Raw genomic sequence first — 18,203 nt, 5'->3', positions numbered from 1 at the left:
ATAAAACATCCATGAGGGAAATACTATTTATATATTGGTGTATGATTGTGCTTCACTTTTAGAATAAATATTTCATAAGTCAAAAGTGAATACTCAACATTCAGAGAATCCCACTAATTAGCATCCAATCCCAGATGGAGCAACACAGGAATAATTACTTAATTATAAAACAAAATAAGGGAAACAACAAAAAAAGAATGCTACAACTTTGGTTTTGTAAAAATGAAAGAAATTACTTACAGACTGGACTTGGACATCCTCCGTTTGAATTATTCAGGTCGCCTCCGAGGAGAGCACCTATTAAATAAAGAAAAAAATACAATGAATCCACGCAATTTTGACTTTTTAGCTGAAACAAATTCTAAATTGAAAGTAAAACTTGAGCTTAGTTTTCTTCCCAAGTTTAAACACTGTGATCAAGTTTCACTTTAAGCTTGAACTTAAAACAACTTGCATCTATTTTCAAAGGGATGACATAAACTACACACTACAAAATAAACACACAATTCCCTTACACATTTTTAGACATTATGCATCCCAACTAAAACAAATAAATGACAATTCATCAGCTAGCAAGATATTGATGTAAAAACACATGGAAAGCATAAAATAATGCAAATCATGTTTACTCTACTGGTTGGGGTATTTTGTAAAATTGCTCTAATAATAGTAGCCCCCATTTTAAAGTGTTCATTTAATTATTTTATTCCCCAGCACTAAATAAAACGTCCACTCTATGTGCAGAACACTGGGGATTTAGCAGGCAGATTATTTTCTGTAGAGTTTGCACAAATTTCTGGTCCTCATTTTTTAAAGGATAGTGAAGCATATGGCACTGAGGTATTTGAATGTGCATTTATCAATAAATATTAAAAAAGAAACCAAATGCAAGGCTTACTTTTAAAATTAGAAAGTTCTACAACACAAAAAGTTTCTGGTTCAGTGGATTAGCATGGACAGAAACAATCAGAACATTAAAAAAGTTTTTAGTGTGTGAAGAACGTTCTCCAACACCAAGGCTGTAGCTCAGAGAAAAACCCAGCTTCATTAAATGGGTTCAAAATGCCAGGAAGCTTTGATTGCTTCAGTAGTAACATGATACAGTTTTATTTTTTCTCGCCTTTTAGTGACCAACTATGAGTTTCATCACAATACGCCCACACAGAAACAGAGGATGGGCTGACGACTCACTGAAAACACAAAACAGACTCAAACACTGAACACAGCTAGGTTAGCTTTTTACTCCAGGACAGAGACCTTTAAATTTACTACATATTAAACTGCTTAAATTCGCATTTGCTACATGTTAAACTGTTTAAATTTATGATTTTGAGACTGAAATTTGTTCAAAATTTGCACTTAACCAGATAATTTGGTTCTTATTTCACACATGATGCTGATAAACACACGCACCACATTATTGGGAAAACAAATGTATTATTTTTATGCATTTGGCCTTTCATCCACATAAAACCTCTGTTTAATGTCACTAAAAATTATTATTTATAAAAACTCCAACCAAAGTGGAGATTTGAGAAAACTGTGGGTTTGTGTTTGCACTACTGTCTGCAGCAAATACGCAAGAAATCCAAAAACTTGCTTCAACGTGAATCCCAATTGACATTATCTTGTATTCTTATAACTTTATATTCAAATACGTCATTTAAAAGTAGTTTAACTTTTATATCTGTCCACCTAAACAAACCTCCTGGCACCATGTTTAAATCCTAACAGGAAGTCGTGGTTGTTTTGAAGCAATCTGATTGGCTGACATTGCTATGCTGCCCCCTAGGGGTTTGGAGTGTTTGAAACAACACTCATGTTGATGAAAACTTTTTTGTAAGCAGTCTGGTGTTTATGATATTATTTCTTTGTTTTTATATTTGTTTTTATAAAGACCTGGCTACATATGTGCAATGTCAAGCAGAACACAGATTAGCTTATTTTCTAAAATAATTTCATATTTATAGTTTCATTTCAAGTAAGTTTTGAGAATTAGATTTATGAAAGTATAAGATAAAGAGTAATTTACACACAGCCGGGTATTTTATACAGATAAAATCTCTGTCCAAAAATATACGAATTAATCCTATTTTTGCATGGAAAAAAAGTTTGAGAAAACAGGATATAGTTTTGTAAAATAGATTGTTTATGCTTTAAGATAATTACTTTCAAAACTTAAATCAATATTTAACATTTTCCCTGCGCTGCAATGAACCCTGCCTGTTTTAGAGGGACACAAAAGTACCAAAAGTTTAAAAAAAAGAAGCTGGTTTTGAATGTGACACTGACTGACCAGGTGGTTTTGAGTTTTCTCATTCATATGCGTCTTTAACTCCTTTCCACTTAAAAAAGCATAATTAAACCACAATCCAGAAACAAAGACTTGATATTATTAGATTTTTTTAAAAAGTATATCTAATAATTTAATTGGATGCATCACCTAACAGCGTTGATTAAGACCTGTTACCCATGTATGATATAAACAGAAACCTCTCAGTAAAAGTAAAAAGCGGCTGCAGATCATTTTCTGCCTCTTTGTGCTGCGTCTCGCTGCATGCTCACCTGCACTGGCCGGTCGCTGTGGCAACCCCGGAGACACTGTATTTCTCTGGAGAGCCGGTTGCTGTGGCGACAGGAGGTGGGTATCCGTCAGCGATGATGATGTGACATAGGAGGTAGTTACCAGTGCGCTGCCAGGATTACTGAAGTGCAGTGTGCTCTGATTGGACGCCTGGACGGTGACTGGCATGGAAAAGGTCTGAGGCGGAGCCGCCGTCTGCTGCAGGACGACATTCACACTTAGACAACAAATTAAATAACAACCATGCGTCACACATAGCTTTAAAGTGCAAGGTATTACTTTATTTATTCATACACTTTTAGCTGGTATGTCAGGGTTTTCCCTAAAGTATTATAAGCCTGGCGGGGTTGTGGAAATTTTCCTTTAACAAAGAGTGAGGCAAAACTGTTTCAAGAACCAGAGAAAGAATATATTCTTAATTGGTATTTATTTGAAGGCTTTACAGCGTTCCAAGTCTCTGCTCACTGAACGCAGTCAGGAGAAAGCCTCGAGGAGAACACAGCTTACAGTTTTATATCATTCCAATCTCATAGTTTGATAATCTACTTGGTTACAGAATGGACAGCAGACAGCAAGCACACGTCTTCGTTCAATAAGAGCCATGAGAGATAAAGAAACAATTCAATGACTTAATTGTAATGATAAGACCAAAGAAACTGAACTATAAAACTGCTATGCATAGATTCAGCTAATAATCATAGTAACCTTAAAAGTTTCCCACTACACGGGCCACCAAGCTTTACTTGAGCCACCGCCAGGCTAAGCATTGTCTATTTCAGTTTCTTTTTAATTTCTGCTTCTTTTATTTATTTTTTAAGACTTTATAGTTGGTGTTTCGGTATTAAACAATAAAACATAATTATCAAGTGATATTTTCAAATTTTCTGTCAACTTTTAAAAAATGTTAATTCCCCTACCGCCAGGCTTAGCAGGTTTTCTGTACGTGATTATCAATATATAAATTTTTTTAAAATAAAAATGACAGTTTCACTGTGTAACGAGCAAAAAAGATGCTTGCATGATTAATTATTGGTTTACCTAAACATTTAATGCTATAACTTTTGCTAAAATACTACAGGACTAAAACGATTAATCAGATGAATTATGATTAATAAATTTTTTTAATAATCTGCAACTAATTTAGTAATTGATTAATTGTTAAGGAGAGAATACAAACTCAAAAAAGGCTATTTTCTGAACAAGTAAGCCAAAACTGTATAAAAATAAGATACATTTTGCATTTAAGATAAACATTTTTTTATTATGTTCATCCCAAAACAGCTCAAACCCCATAGTTGTAGTTTTATCCAGTTCAAACTTTGTTAAAAAATATGATTTTAAAAGGGAATTATTTTTTACTTGAATCTTTTAAGGTTTACTAATATTGTCCTAAAGGACTTAGTAGTTAAATGAAAAATCTGCATAATGTGTAAATTACTTTATCTGATTAATTATCAGAATAAACAATTACAACAATCGTTAATCGCAGCCCTAAAACAATATTACAACTACTACAGTGCCAATATTGATATCTTCATTTCTGATTTTGACACAGATTTAAAACACAATGTCAAATAAAATTGTGCTAATTGTGCAGAATATTTATCTTTTTTGTGAAGTTTTAGTCTCTTTTTTCATCTTTCTTGGAAGCCAGAGAAAACTGTAATCAACTTCTTCCAGTCGGTTCACAACATCACCTTATGTGCCAAAAATGTGGTTCAAATGCCTTTAAAACAAAGGAAAGTGATGAAAGAAAATCTTATTAAAATTAAAAACAAAATATTTATCATTTTTTGAATGATAAATGTGTAATAAGATTAAATCAACTAACCCTCTTGTTGAGGTCAGCACATTAAAATAAGTCAACCTACAAAAATAATGTTTGATTTATTTCTCCATCACAACAGAATAGAAAAAACTTGGAGATTTTTAAAATAAACTGCAATTCATATTTTTAATTTCTACTTCCACATCCATTTTAATTTTGGATGCTTATTTATTTTTTAAAATATCCATTAAATTCCATAAAAGAGCATAAAAATCTTACTTGAAAGGGAGAAAACTGAACTTTGAGGTTGCAACAATACAGACAAACAACGGGTTGAAATCTTTGAATTTATAAAGTTAAACTCTCACTTACTGCTTCTTGAGAGAAGATTTTAAAAATAATGCCGCCTATCTTCCACAAATCAAAAGGAATAGTAAGAAGAATAAAGCTCTTACGCCGTAGCGTTTGAAGAGGACGTCCAGATCCTCCGTGGTTTTACGGAACTTGTCGTCATTCAGAGGACTTTGGTCAATTGAGTCTTCGCCGTCCGGCTCTGGACTGTCGCAGCCGTTGAAACCTTTCTTTCTCAAAGTCTAGAAACCAAATCAGGGAGAGAAACAATATTCAATGAACCAGTGCAGTTTAAGATAAGCTGTAGACTCTATGAGTGCTTAGAAATAAAGTTTAGCAAACATGAATATCCCAAATGAGTTCAAGTTGAGGGCTGGATTGTCAATTCTGAAACAGCCTCTGCTGTATATACTTATAAGGCTGCTGCAGGAATTTTATTTTGAAGGGGACAAACTCTAGTAATAGGAAGTAGCATGTTGTGGTCATTAGCACGCTAAAACCTGCAACTTTGAAAAATTGAGTCAGTGTGTAATTATTAGACAGAGCAGCAGCTACAACATCCGCCATGTTTGTTTGGTCTGTTGTTTACGTTTATCTTGTCGATTCTCTCCGATCATGATGTCAGATGAAATGAGACGCAACAGTTCACACTGATGTCACTTTAAAGACATCAGATACTGGATTAAATATTAAAAGTAACCTGGGTCTGATTTAAAAAAATAAATAGATTTGTGTTGTTCAGACTGTCATTAAATTAAAAGAATCAAATTTTCACAAGTGGGCAAAACAAGTCAATTTTTGCCACGTTTACCTGGAGTGTAAATATTGAAAGGTAATAAATAAAATAAGCTCCTCATTTCTGACATAACTGCATGTCATATTTTAAATTACTAGCTAATAGGGTGTATTTAGCTCTAATAAAGGCCATTAGGTCACATATTCAGTTGTACAAAACAATTATATTAGATTCAACATCATCAGTTTGGTAGGAAATTCATGATATATGAGTTTATTTGAGGTCTAACCTGCCATTTCCAACTTTAACCTATGATTATTTCTCTTTATGTACTTTAGAAAAGACAAAAAAACAAAAAATGTTGTGTAGGTTGTTTGAATCCAACAGGAAATGAAGGAATGAATATACTATCCCACTTATGAGTCAAAGGAAATGTCACAAATTTTTATCTGAATTTTATGGACCTGAGTAAATTGACTGATGGATCCAGAAATAGATTTTATTTCTAGATTTTTATTTTTAATTGAACAGAAACTAATTTAAAGCAGGAGCGTGATCTATCCAGGTTAAAACCATTTGCTTTTGTGACAGAAAACCCCTCAGGAAGCGGCGGACATGATGAATTTACCTCAATGATGTCTGCGTTGGTCCGGCTCTCGTGCGGCTCGTTGTACTCCGTGTATTTGAGCAGAACCTTGTCCATGTCGGTGCTGGCGTACTGGAACAGCTTGTTGGCGTGGTTGAAGATGATCAGGGCGATCTCACAGTCACACAACACACTCAGCTCATAGGCCTTCTTCATCAAGCCGAACTTTCGCTTCGTGAATGTGACCTGAGAGAGAACGGAGCAAAAAATTTTAATGAAAGAAACGACTGCTAGAGGAGCAATTTTCAGATTTTACACCATTTTTTAAAATTACTTTAATTGTATGTCGTTACTAGTGTAACGAAGCTCACTTTTCAGCTTTCCTTTTCCAGTTTATAATTCTCTTGGTGGTCAAGTATTTTTTGAAGAATAGTGGAGTATTTTATACCACAGTTAGTCCAGTCAGCTTTAACAAAACGTAACATATTAAATAAAAGAGCTAAAAGGGATTCCTACTGGTCGACTTTGTTTTATTGAGGCGTATAACCACTTTCTCTTACTGTAGACTAAGACTGGATTATAGGAACTACTTTAAATCCTTTGGCTCCCAAAGCAGAAACAAAATGTTCCCCGTGTGGGTAGAAACTGCCTGTAGCAAACTACTAATTTCCATTTTTGGTTGTTTTGGGAGTTTTTTGGTAAAAGTAGGGATATGGAAAGGGCCAAAATGACTAGACATTACTATTTAAGACAGACATAAAGGAACAGACATGTGTAAAAAAAATCAGAAGACAAAAACTGGTTTTGAGCAAAAGTATAAAAATAAAAAAGCAATCAGTACAAAACCTACATTTCAATGATTAGTTAAAAAGATGTTTCATTTTTATCAATCTTTGAAAGTCATAATTGCTATAAATGATTTTTTTATTTATTAAAACCCTTCAAACATATGTTCTGTTGGTAATAATTCTTTAATTATTCAAGAAAACAACTTAAAAACACACCATGTTACAAATATGAAAAATTATATTTTTTATTTTGTGTTTTCTTTTAGTAGTGAATGACTAGAGCAGAAAATGTATTTTATGTAACTCTGTGTCCATATTTATATAATTCAATGTATATTTTTTAATGGTCTTGTGGCTGAATGATTTTTTACTAATCAATAATTCACAGAGTTTCAGTGTATTAAGCATAGAGGGGTTGAATCCCAAGAGAATCAAAGTTTGTTTTTGTTTACAAACAAAACGTTTATCAAGAAAGACAGAATGTGAATTTGTAAACAATTACATAAGAAAATTAATAAATGTTCATTGAGAAAATAAACTAAATTATCACAAATTACCTCTTCCAAAACAATTGAGTGGAGATTAATACAACTCTGATTTTAACTGTTCTGTATAAATTCTATTATTTTGAAGAAAAGTTGAATAAAATAACAGTTTCCCTCTTAAACTATGTGGAAAGCTTCTGGCTGCAATCCAGCAAAAGAGCAACAATCGAGTACAATGTTTAACAAAATTAGCCTGAATTTCTGTCAAGAACAGAAGGTCTGTGCTTTAAAAATGCAAAAGAAAGAAAAAAATACAAGCTGGAATTGAGGGCATGTGATACAAATATCTGGTGGTTTGATGAAAACATAAATCAACTTTTCATCTTTACTAGAAGAAAAAGGAAAAAAAGGAAAAAGAACGTGGAAAAGTGAGAGTTTAATCCAAACTGAAAGCCAATCAGAGATGCATCACGTACCAAATCCCTGCTCTGCACAAACCAAGACTCCACATCTATTATTAAACAACTCAGCAAACAGTTTGCTTTTACAGACAAAGCCCAATATTTGTGCGTAGCATTCACACAAATACTGGCGAGAACTCTTTAAACGACTCCAGACTCAAATCTATTCTCGGCAGCTGGCATCCGCTGAAGATAAACATGTGATATCCCAGAATGTCTGAGGTTAACAGGATATTTGTTGTTTTTATTTTTGGGTGGGAGGGGATGTTGTGGATTAGCTGGAACTGGTTTCTTTACTGCCTACAGTTCTGTAACGGGAGCGAAAATACTCAATGCGCCGCACAAGAGTTCAATTCACTATCCAAAAAGTGAAATGCAAAGAGCTGAAAATGTTCAATGCACAAATAAATCCTGTTGCTGGTGAGTTTATTGTAACTGATGCAGATATTTTCTGGTCTTATCACAAAAAAACTACAAGTCAAGACTGATAAGGGGCATTAAGAGCATTCTTATTTGGACTCAAAATAAGAATGCAAAAATGTCGAAAAATAAACTCCCATATCATTCTAAACTGCTAGAAAAGTTTTAATTTTCTGTAGTTTCAGATGAAGTCAGATGAAGAAGCCTGTGGAGAATAATTAATTTGTTTAGTTATGTTCTTTTTACTTGCATTAATAATCCATTATTAGTTCTATATTAATTAAAAATGGTTCATCGCAATAATTTAATCCAGCAAAATTGTTATTGTGACAGGCAATAAAGCTTGACAACTTTAACTTGCATTGAGATTGTTGTTTAATTATACTGCATATTTAGCAAGACAAATGTATTTTGCGTACAATTCTGAGAAACTCAGAACTTTAAATCGGTCTCGGTCTGCCTGCAACCAGCCTGTAAAAACTGACAACTATGTGCATGACATGATGTGTATTAAATTTAGTATTTTTAGCTGCTTGGGGAAAATAGCTTTGTGATCCACATGGCCAAGAACCAAACAGCGTCGCATAAAATTGCTCGATGTGCTGCGAAAAAGTCAGACCCAGCAACATTTCCTAATGTTAAGCCTACGTCTACTTGTAGATGTGTTTCTCTGACCTTAATTTACAGTAATGAGAAGCAGTGGCTGAAGCTTTATCCTACAAAACTTGATATTCTAAAAACTAGACAAACGAAACAGAAAATCCAATTATTGATTTTTTTGTAGCATTTATAGTTTTGTGACTTCAGGCTTTCTGCTGTGACTTTCAGACGCAAAATGGAAAAACGAAGAGGACCACCTTGTAACAAATTTTGCTACAACCATCACATCCTGCCTCACATGATGGACTTTTTTTTCAGTTTGTTTCTAACATTTTGTAAAGCCTCCTAATATTCAAGAAACAAAGAAAAATCTCTCTCTAGCCTCCAGAAAACAATAAGACACGCAAGTCCTTGGCATGAATTTGCAAAACCAAACAAAAGTGCTAAAGTGTCAGAGATAAGAGATGAATTTGGATCGAAGATTCAAGGGATTTTAATTCATTTATCCAAGATAAATTCAAATATCCCAATAATTGTTGCAAATTTTCTAGAATAATTATGCTTTTATAAACACACAGCCATCACTACTAATTAAATTCAAACACTTTTGATGAATCATAAAATGACTCAAAACGTGAGATTTTTTATTTCTAGAGTAGATTAGTAAACCAAACAGAACGCAAAATAACATAAAATCCTTTGTTTCACAGCAGTGACTCACCTGCTTGTTCCTTTCGTCGGTGATCCTTTGGATCTGAATCTTTTTCCTCCCCATTATGCTTTGTAGTCGTGAACACTAACGCTGAAGTCAGTCAAGTGGAAAAGTGCCTCTCTGAAGATGAGTACGGACGCGAAGCAGAAACACGCTCAAACACAGTCATGCATTTCGAGGACATGCACGCACGCGCATCTCTGTGTCCAGGTGTGGTGAGGCAACACGGTTAACTCTTGCTCTGAAAGGGCAGCGGGAGAGAAGCAGCGATTTGGGACGTGGAAATGTGGAAGAGGTCCTCAGTTCATTTTTTATTCAGTGGGGACTGATGTGTGCAGCTGCTGCGGCATGGAGGACGTCACTCCTCTCCTGCGTAAACGAAAGAAACAAAACATTCACCAAATATCCCTTGAAATGTAAATCATGAGTGTTAAAGCTACATAACTTTTTTTATTTATGTGGTTGTTATAGAGATGCGCGATATATTGGCACCTGGGCTGATATTAACAACCAATTTTTCTTTCCATTTTGTTGCCGTCTGTCTAGTTTTATTTTCAAAAGGTGTCAAAGTAGTAGAGAAATATATACAATATAGGTAAATATCGGTTATCAGCCAAAACAGCAGTATTGATATTGGATATCAATATCAGCCTAAATGTTCATATCGGCGCATCCGTAGTTTTTTTTACATATTTGTTCAAAGTGTCATCATGTTGTGTCAGTTTCTTATGAGACAATCTGTGAAATAATCCAATTCCTCTGAGTGCTACTGAAGAAATGCACCAGTCAAAAACAATCAATCAGAGCCAAAGGGAAAGTCTTACTCCTATCAATCATCCTTCTGTATGCGCTGCTCAGTGTGCTAATGGAACTAAACAACTTAATGTCCAAGGGAAATCATTTGTCTGCCATCATACCTAGACTGAGGATTCACGACAGATTCTGTTAGCTGCAGCATAGCAGAGAGAAAGGGGGAGAGAAGTGGTGCATCCACAAGGATGATGGGCAGCACTAACACCCTCCTCCTGGCTCTGATTGGTTGTTTCTAGTTAGCGCTGGAAGTGCTGGGGCAAGGCAGGAATGTCAAACTCATTTTCAATTTGTGCTGTATCTAAAATCTGAATGTTCTTAAAGGGCCAGTTGTGCCAGAATGTGTTGACAAAACCAATTAAACTGCTTTAAAAAAAAATCAATAAACAGCCGGTTGTTTCAGCACTCAATAAGCGTTTCTTAAAATTAAATAATATTTAACATCTTTTCACACCAATCAGTCCGTCCAGGATTTTGTTATTGTTTTTGTGTTTTTTTGCAATCAAAATCGCAGATTTTGTGTTGCTAATTTAGAAATATTTGTAAGGAAATTTTACAATATTTGCACTAATGTGTTACATTAAATGTGACTTTTTATGAATTGCTGTATTGGTCACTGACTATAACTTGACATCGAGCCAAGTTATGTTTTTGGTCAATTTTGAGAACCATTTGCAGTGAAATCATAAAAACTGTGGGGATCTGTTGATTTTGCTTGAATTCAGTTTGATTTTTGCAGATTTATGAAAAACTGGAGGAACATACTGAGGTAATTTGGAGTCAAGAGGGCCACATAAAAAGCTACTGCTGGCCAAATTTGGCCCGTGGGCCTCAAGTTTGTCATATGTGCCTTACTGTCACAACATAGAGACAGTTTCAACAAATATGTGAAAAAAATATTTTCATAAAAGTCACATACTGCAGCTTTAGAGTAGTTTGTTTATTTATTAAACAGTAATTTATCACATTAGGGTGTGATAATGTACAAAAAAATAACAGAGAACTAATGTTCGGTTGAAATAGAATGTTAAAAAACAAGTGTAATGCACAGACCATGAGGTCAAGGTGCAACGTGAACAATGTGAGGGCCCACCCACTCAGCTTATGTCCTCTCTTTAAAGAAACCCTAATTTTTTTATTTATTTATTAGTTTTATCAGCTAACATGGCGCCCACAAAAGAACAGAGCCTCCAATGATTTTTAATTTGCTCATCTTGCACCGAGTTAACGCGACAGCTGTGAGCACAAAGCCAGAGCTTTAGGTTCTCAAAACCGATATTCTAATGTAACACAGCAGAAGTAAATCTGGTGCATAAACGGAAAGGAAATCTGATACACATTGAGCAAATCTCCTATGGACGTATTCCAGACGTTACGACAACCCAAGCTGATTCCACTGTTTAAGTTTGTACATTTCTACATAAAGATTGATGTATTACGCTTCATTATTGTTTAAATCTATTGCTTAGTTCAATGAAGCTGCAGTAAGGATGTTCTCCACCTGACTAAGCAAACAGGATATGGAAAATGTAGGAAGACATTTGCATGCACAGCAGGAAAATTAAAATAGATCCAAATGATATGCATATTAATGCTATCTGTAAACAGTGTGTAAATAGTATCGAGGGGCCAGTGAGCACATTCACACTTGAATTATGAAGAGCTTTAAGTAATCTGAACAAAGTTTAAACCAATTACTTCATTACTGGAGCTCACTACACGCAGATAAAACACACAGCTGAGAAAACACACATTTAGTTTTGCAAGGAGAGAAAATCTTTACCTGGAAAATCCTGAATTACATTTAGATAAATATAGTTTCTAAGTTGTATTTTGCACATTTAAATTGATCTTTAATGATGCGACTTTCTTTAACCTGTTAGTATTTTATATACTTCAGGCTCAAACTGCAGGAATTTTAATTAATTACATTTATTTAATTAAATTGTGATGACGTAATGTCATCACAGTTCACAAAAAATTCCTAAATTATTTCTTATTAAAAACTGCAGATTCTGTTTTTAAACAGATTTTGTTTCCTTTCACTAATTTAAACTTTAGCAGGTGAAGGGGAGAAGCAGAGCATAAACTATGGCGTCACATTCCTGCCAAAAACCTTGAGGTATTTCTATTTATTCAAAGGTCAATAACGCAGTAACATCTCCACCTATCGGTACGCTCTCCGTTCAGCGGCCATATTTGTTAGTTGGGGGCAAAAACTCTTCTGATGTGATTGGACAGATTTTCAGTTCAACTCTCAGGGGTGTTTCGGTTTAATACGAGAAGATTTTAGGCATATAAACCCTGTGATATATGCCTAAACATTGCATTAGCATAAAACATACAAATGCACTCAAAACAATCCTTTGAGATACGAATATTGCACACACTCATATTACAATGACAATATATTTGTGATATATTGTGCATCCCTAGTTTATTCTACATCTACATTTTAGTCACAAATAAATATTGATCAGAGTGAAAGCAGTTATTCAAACCAAACAGGCACATTCTGATATTAGTAATGGAAAACTAGTGGGAAAAAATTATTTTAGTATATGCTTTAACAAAATGTTTTTCCTTTTTAAGTAATTTCAAGTGAAGAATTAGTCTATATTCAGCTGCACTGTTCCTACCTGCAGTGATATTTCAATTCCCCTGTGACAGTAATTTAGCTTCACAGCTGGATTGCAAAATTAGGCATATATTAATCACCATTTCAGCATAAACATTTCATTAAACTCAGTCAGGTGCATGGTGGATGCGCTGCATATATGGTGGCTGGTGTGCTTGATTAAATCCAGCTGAGAGGAGCAGAACCTCTGCTCTTAAATAATGAAACAATGAAACATCCTCAGACGCCAGAACCCAGGTAACTCAGATAATTGCATCTTAGTACTAAACAATATAGTATTGTTATATTTTCCACAAGCAATACCTTTTTTTTTTTTTTTTTACATATTTCTGCTAAATTAACAGGTTAATTGGAGCCTCTAATTAAACAAAAAACAATCCTGAAGGTTAATTACCCTAAATGGATGCCTCAAAATGGGAATGACTGCAAAAGGATATCACAGTAAATTATCCAAACCCCATTAGTTAATATTAAATTATGCCCTTAATTAATTTATGGATTTATTTCGTAATTAATAGATTAATTTGCAGGAACAAATACATGGATTAGAGAGCAAATAAATAAACCCCACCTCTATTTCAATCAGACCATCAACGTTGGTCAACAGACCAACCAAAATGTTAAATTAAAGCCAAACACTCCAACTACACACAATGACACGAAAACTACGGCAAATACAAAAACTAAGTGATGAGCGTGACATTTGACCTTTTGTGCAGCATCGTCCCGCAATTTTCTAGTTTCATTTATTAAATTGAAAGTAAAACACTGTGGATGTGCATCCACAGTCCTTTTCTAATCTGTTTTTCTTCCAGTTTTAACCCTACATGTTCCTGCTTTCCTCTGGGATTGTTGTCAAGCCAGATGGAAAATATTAAAAGCTGAACCACGGCGCTCATGTGGCATCAAACGTCCCACATTTTACCACAGATCCAGCTTGAATTGTAATAAGAAATTTACATTTTGAATCCTTAAAACACCCAAATTACTCTGCTTCCCACTTATAATAAAGACCCTAGTGTATTCAATTGCCACTAATAATAATATCAAATGTTATTAGAGCAACACACTTGGACTATTTCAAGCATTTACAGTGCTGGATTCTCAGCGGCCCAGTTTTGAGCTGGACTCACTGTGAGTCAGAAACAATCGCTCACCGCCTGAGGATCAAACATCTCAACTTTTTCTCCCAGTAACAACCCCGCACATTATCAGCACCGCAAGAGATTGGATGAGACCAACCTGAAGCCCCTGCTAGACCCCCATTTCTGATAAACATGACTTATTAAGAAACCAGTTGTTATTTTTGGCCCCACTGGACTGGGTTACCAGACTGGTAACTCCGATCTGTCCCACCTGTTTTCATCATCCGCTCCGTGTTCCTGTCAGCCTGCCAGTCTTTGTGCAACATGTTTCAGAAGGTTAAGTTGTTTTAAATGCTTGTTTCAGAGCTGGGCTCGCTCTTCTAGCCCTGCACTATATTTAGAGATATGATGTGGCAACTGGATCAAGTTGCTAAGCAAGTGATAGGGCAGCTGTTAACATTATGACATTTAAAGCTTCTTCAGAAATCTAAGAAATTGTTGCTTCTCTTTGTCAGACATACTGGACTGGATATTTTATCTGCATTTCTGTATTTTCTTTGTTTTGATGTTGAGTTTTCTACATAAATTCCACACATAAACAATATTAAGAACTCTGGATTTGGCAATAAAAAACTGGTAACATTACCTTCCAAAAATATTGATATAAAAGTGTACAATTGACACTGCAAGGTTTTTGCAAATGTGCAAAAATAAGGACAGCATTCTTTCTGGTCAGAACATTTCAAACTTTTCAAAAACGTAAGTGCGAACTCATAATAAGACCTTGTAAGCTTCTCCCACCACACAACACATTTTCTTGGAAACAAACCAAAATATGCGCGTGAACTAGGGCTGTTGTAAACAAATATTTTAGTAATCGAGTAATCTGTCGATTATTCTTACAATTAATTGAGTAATCGGATAAAAGAATTATAAAAATATTGGCAAATCTGGCATAACACCGGTGTTATCGGATATTAATATCAATCCAATTTTTCATTTTTGAGTTTCCCTAACAGTTACTTTTTTGCAGTTTGGCAAATTAACATGTAACAATAATAGCTCACTTTCTAAGTTAGCCTGAAGAAAAGTTATACAAAGATCTGAAATTATATTCAATTTAATAATAAAGAGGCAGGCTCACAAATACGCTTATAAAAAATGCCTATACTCCAGCTTTTAGTTTATGTATTCATCTTCAGTCAGTTTAATAGATGAATTCTCACCATACCTGTCAAACTGGGTATGAGAATCCTGGAAATGTCGCCTGGAGTTGGGAGCTTGGAGTGGTGGGGGGCAGGAGAACGAACGAACGTAAGATGGGGGTGGAGAGGAGGAAATAGACCAGGGACAGACGAACGTAAGAATGGGGGGGAGCAATACGGGATATTTCTGCCACCTTCGTTCGTTACACTCAGAAACTCATCTACCAGCCATGTACCGCCACGATGATTTCCGCCACCCATTTGTTGAGACGGGGATGATATAAAATTTGTTGTACCGTTTGTCCGTAAAGCTACACTTACACTGTAACCATCAACTACTCAGCTCCCCGCTGTGTTCAGTCTATCTGCTCACCTGTATAAATACTCCTGCAGCGCTCTTCCCGCTGTTCGCTCTGAACCAGTAGCTCCCGAGGAGAAAGGCTGCCGTACTCCAGGCATCGCGCCAGTCATTTTAAGGATGTCTATTGGTCCCCCAAAAACGATGAAAACCCAGGCATTATCATTAATCAATAAAATCCCCACGGGCCGAACTTGAAAATTGGACGTTATGCCGCTAACACTTAGCTTTCGTAAACAACTCAGAGGAGAAAGTCAGAGCTCCGCGCAACGCAAATAATGTTCCGGCCGGAAAATGGTGCACAAAATAATAAAACATAAATTAACGAAGCATCAAGGCAGGTAAATTTTCCTCGAGGAATTTTAATAATCGAGGTACTTGAATCATGAAAGCCTGGATGTTTTTTCTTTTCAAAAACAGACTTTCTGTCCAGCATTACAGATTAAGTAAAAAATGAACCAAACATGGAGAAGCAGCTTTCAGCTTCTATGCACCACAAATCTGGAACAAACTTCCAGAAAACTGCAAAACAGCTGAAACATTGAGTTTCTTAAGTCTAGACTAAAAACCCACCTGTTTAGACTCGCTTTTAAATTATACTAAATTAAATCCTGACCAACATCTTGATGTGTAATGATAGCAAAATGTAATATTTGTGGTGTTTTTTTATGACTTTTGTATTTTTATTATGTAAAGGACTTTGAACTGCCTTGGTGCTGAAATGTGCGATACAAATAAACTTGATTAATTGACTGAATACAGTAGGCAGTTTATATATGTACTACTACCCCAGTACTAGCCAAACAAAACCCCTGCATCTCCTTTTCTGTTTCTGTACGTCTCTTGGCAGACTTTTGGGTTAACAAATTAGCATTGGATAGCAAAATGTACATCTTCTACTGGCTGTGACTAAACTCAGCAGCTCCCATAACCCGACATGCAGAAAAATCTCTTTTCTGGAGGGAAAAATGATTATTTAAAAGTTTCAGGCATCACTAACATCTTTGATTAAAGACTAAAATGGGGGCTGAACTACAAGGCCTCTGCCTTGTCTGCCTTGCCCTGCCTGCTCTCTGCATGCCTGCCCTCTCATTACTGTAATTGACAAGTTCATCCCTTCTCTTCCTCCCCGAAGGCACCGATGGCTCAATTAAGACCTGGCCGAAGGACTGATTGGACACAAACATAATGAGGTCGCCACTTGGCCAGCATGAAGCCCCACGTGCAGCCAGACTAAAAATGCACAGCTGCATTCACCGCATCCACAGAGCAGAAACTAAAAATATTCTGCATCAAGTAATCCATAGGCCTGACATGATAAATTGTCCCAGAAGTTATTACAACAAACAATTTTATTTAAGATATTTTTCAAGTAATATAATGATAATAATGGCATAATAATACAAGATCACATTCTCAAAGATCAATATATTTTAAATTCTAATGAACATTTAACACCAGACCTGGAAGACATTGTAAATAGACAAAGGTAAATAAACAAAACAACAGAGACAACAAATAAAATGAGCTATGAAGTCTGTAAACGAAAAAGCTTTAGTTGAGACCAAAACACCAGAGTGAAGATTTTTATCATCCAGTTTTTGGTAGGAAGAGAAAAAGGATAGATCATCCAAATGGAAATTACTGAGCTCATTTTGATTTATCATGTGATTAATTGATTTATTGCTTATTGTGACAGTAATTTGTTAGTGAGGTCAACTTTGCTTCAATCTCTGATGAATGGGAGCTAAAAATGAGTCACTAAAATGGTTTTCTGATTAGAAATGAAACAGTGAGGCTTAGAGTGAGTATTTGTCATTTTGGAAAAACATAATTAGTGCCAGTGACCTTTAATAGAGTAGCCTATGGAAAGTACAACGGGTCGGACATTAACGTGTGGTGCCGGACTCGCACAGGTCAGGATTTTTGGACAAACATCACGGATAAATATCCACAAGACAGACCAGAAAAACATAAATTTACACCAAGACAATTGAACTTCACATCAACCTGAAGATGTTATTGAACTTTTATTTAACCAGGTGAGACAACGCAGAACTTGTTCTCATTTACAACATCAAACTAAAGTTGATATAAATACACTAGATACATTTATTTTGACTTATTTTCAGTCTATTTCAGGTTATCTCAAACTAATTAATAATTGAAAAACAGAAGAAACACTGATCAGGTTCCTCTTAGCAAGATGTCTGGTTTTTTTATTGTTTTTTTTTCTTGAAAGTACTATAAAATGAAGGATAAAAATGAGGAAAAGTTATTTGAGTTAGCCATTTTAAATCCGACTCCAAACTAAACTTAACCTTTTATATTTAAGTCATATATTTCATTACACGCACACAATATTTTAGAATAACTGTTTCTAGTTAAATAAACAAACAAAACCTTTTTGTCCATAGTATAAATGTCAGCTGAATCTTAGATTTTACAACCTTATAAAAGCAGATTTTAAAGTTGTCCAAACAAATGAGCAGATTTAAAATATCAACTTTCTCCTTGAATCATTGCCGTTATGGTCTTAAATATGGAAATTTAAGGATATGATTTGTGATGTGCAGAGACACACCAATGTATTGGTCAAAAATCAGGATCTACCGA

The 18,203-nt window shown here is 35.0% G+C and overlaps 1 protein-coding gene across 7 annotated transcripts in view; it reads right to left on the bottom strand.

The window, feature by feature from the left end:
- Positions 1 to 18,203, bottom strand: part of LOC102223359 (myocyte-specific enhancer factor 2D homolog) — a 39,966-nt gene that overhangs the window by 16,141 nt on the left and 5,622 nt on the right. For 4 of the 7 annotated variants that reach the window (XM_005796526.3, XM_023345127.1, XM_023345128.1 and 1 more), the window contains exons 2-6: positions 9,501 to 9,860; positions 6,068 to 6,271; positions 4,808 to 4,945; positions 2,566 to 2,782; positions 241 to 297 (exon numbers count right to left, since the gene is read on the bottom strand). In XM_005796526.3, the coding sequence (XP_005796583.3) occupies positions 241 to 297; positions 2,566 to 2,782; positions 4,808 to 4,945; positions 6,068 to 6,271; positions 9,501 to 9,554 (670 nt within the window). In that variant the 5' untranslated portion in view covers positions 9,555 to 9,860. The remainder of the gene's footprint in view (positions 1 to 240; positions 298 to 2,565; positions 2,783 to 4,807; positions 4,946 to 6,067; positions 6,272 to 9,500; positions 9,861 to 18,203) is intronic. The other 3 variants (XM_023345124.1, XM_023345126.1, XM_023345129.1) reach the window with 1 other exon arrangement.

The sequence above is a fragment of the Xiphophorus maculatus genome, chromosome 13, assembly GCF_002775205.1.
Source record: "Xiphophorus maculatus strain JP 163 A chromosome 13, X_maculatus-5.0-male, whole genome shotgun sequence".
In the NCBI taxonomy this organism is placed as follows: domain Eukaryota; kingdom Metazoa; phylum Chordata; class Actinopteri; order Cyprinodontiformes; family Poeciliidae; genus Xiphophorus; species Xiphophorus maculatus.
Note: the sequence above shows the minus strand (reverse complement) of the source record. Positions and strands in the feature narration are given on the sequence as shown.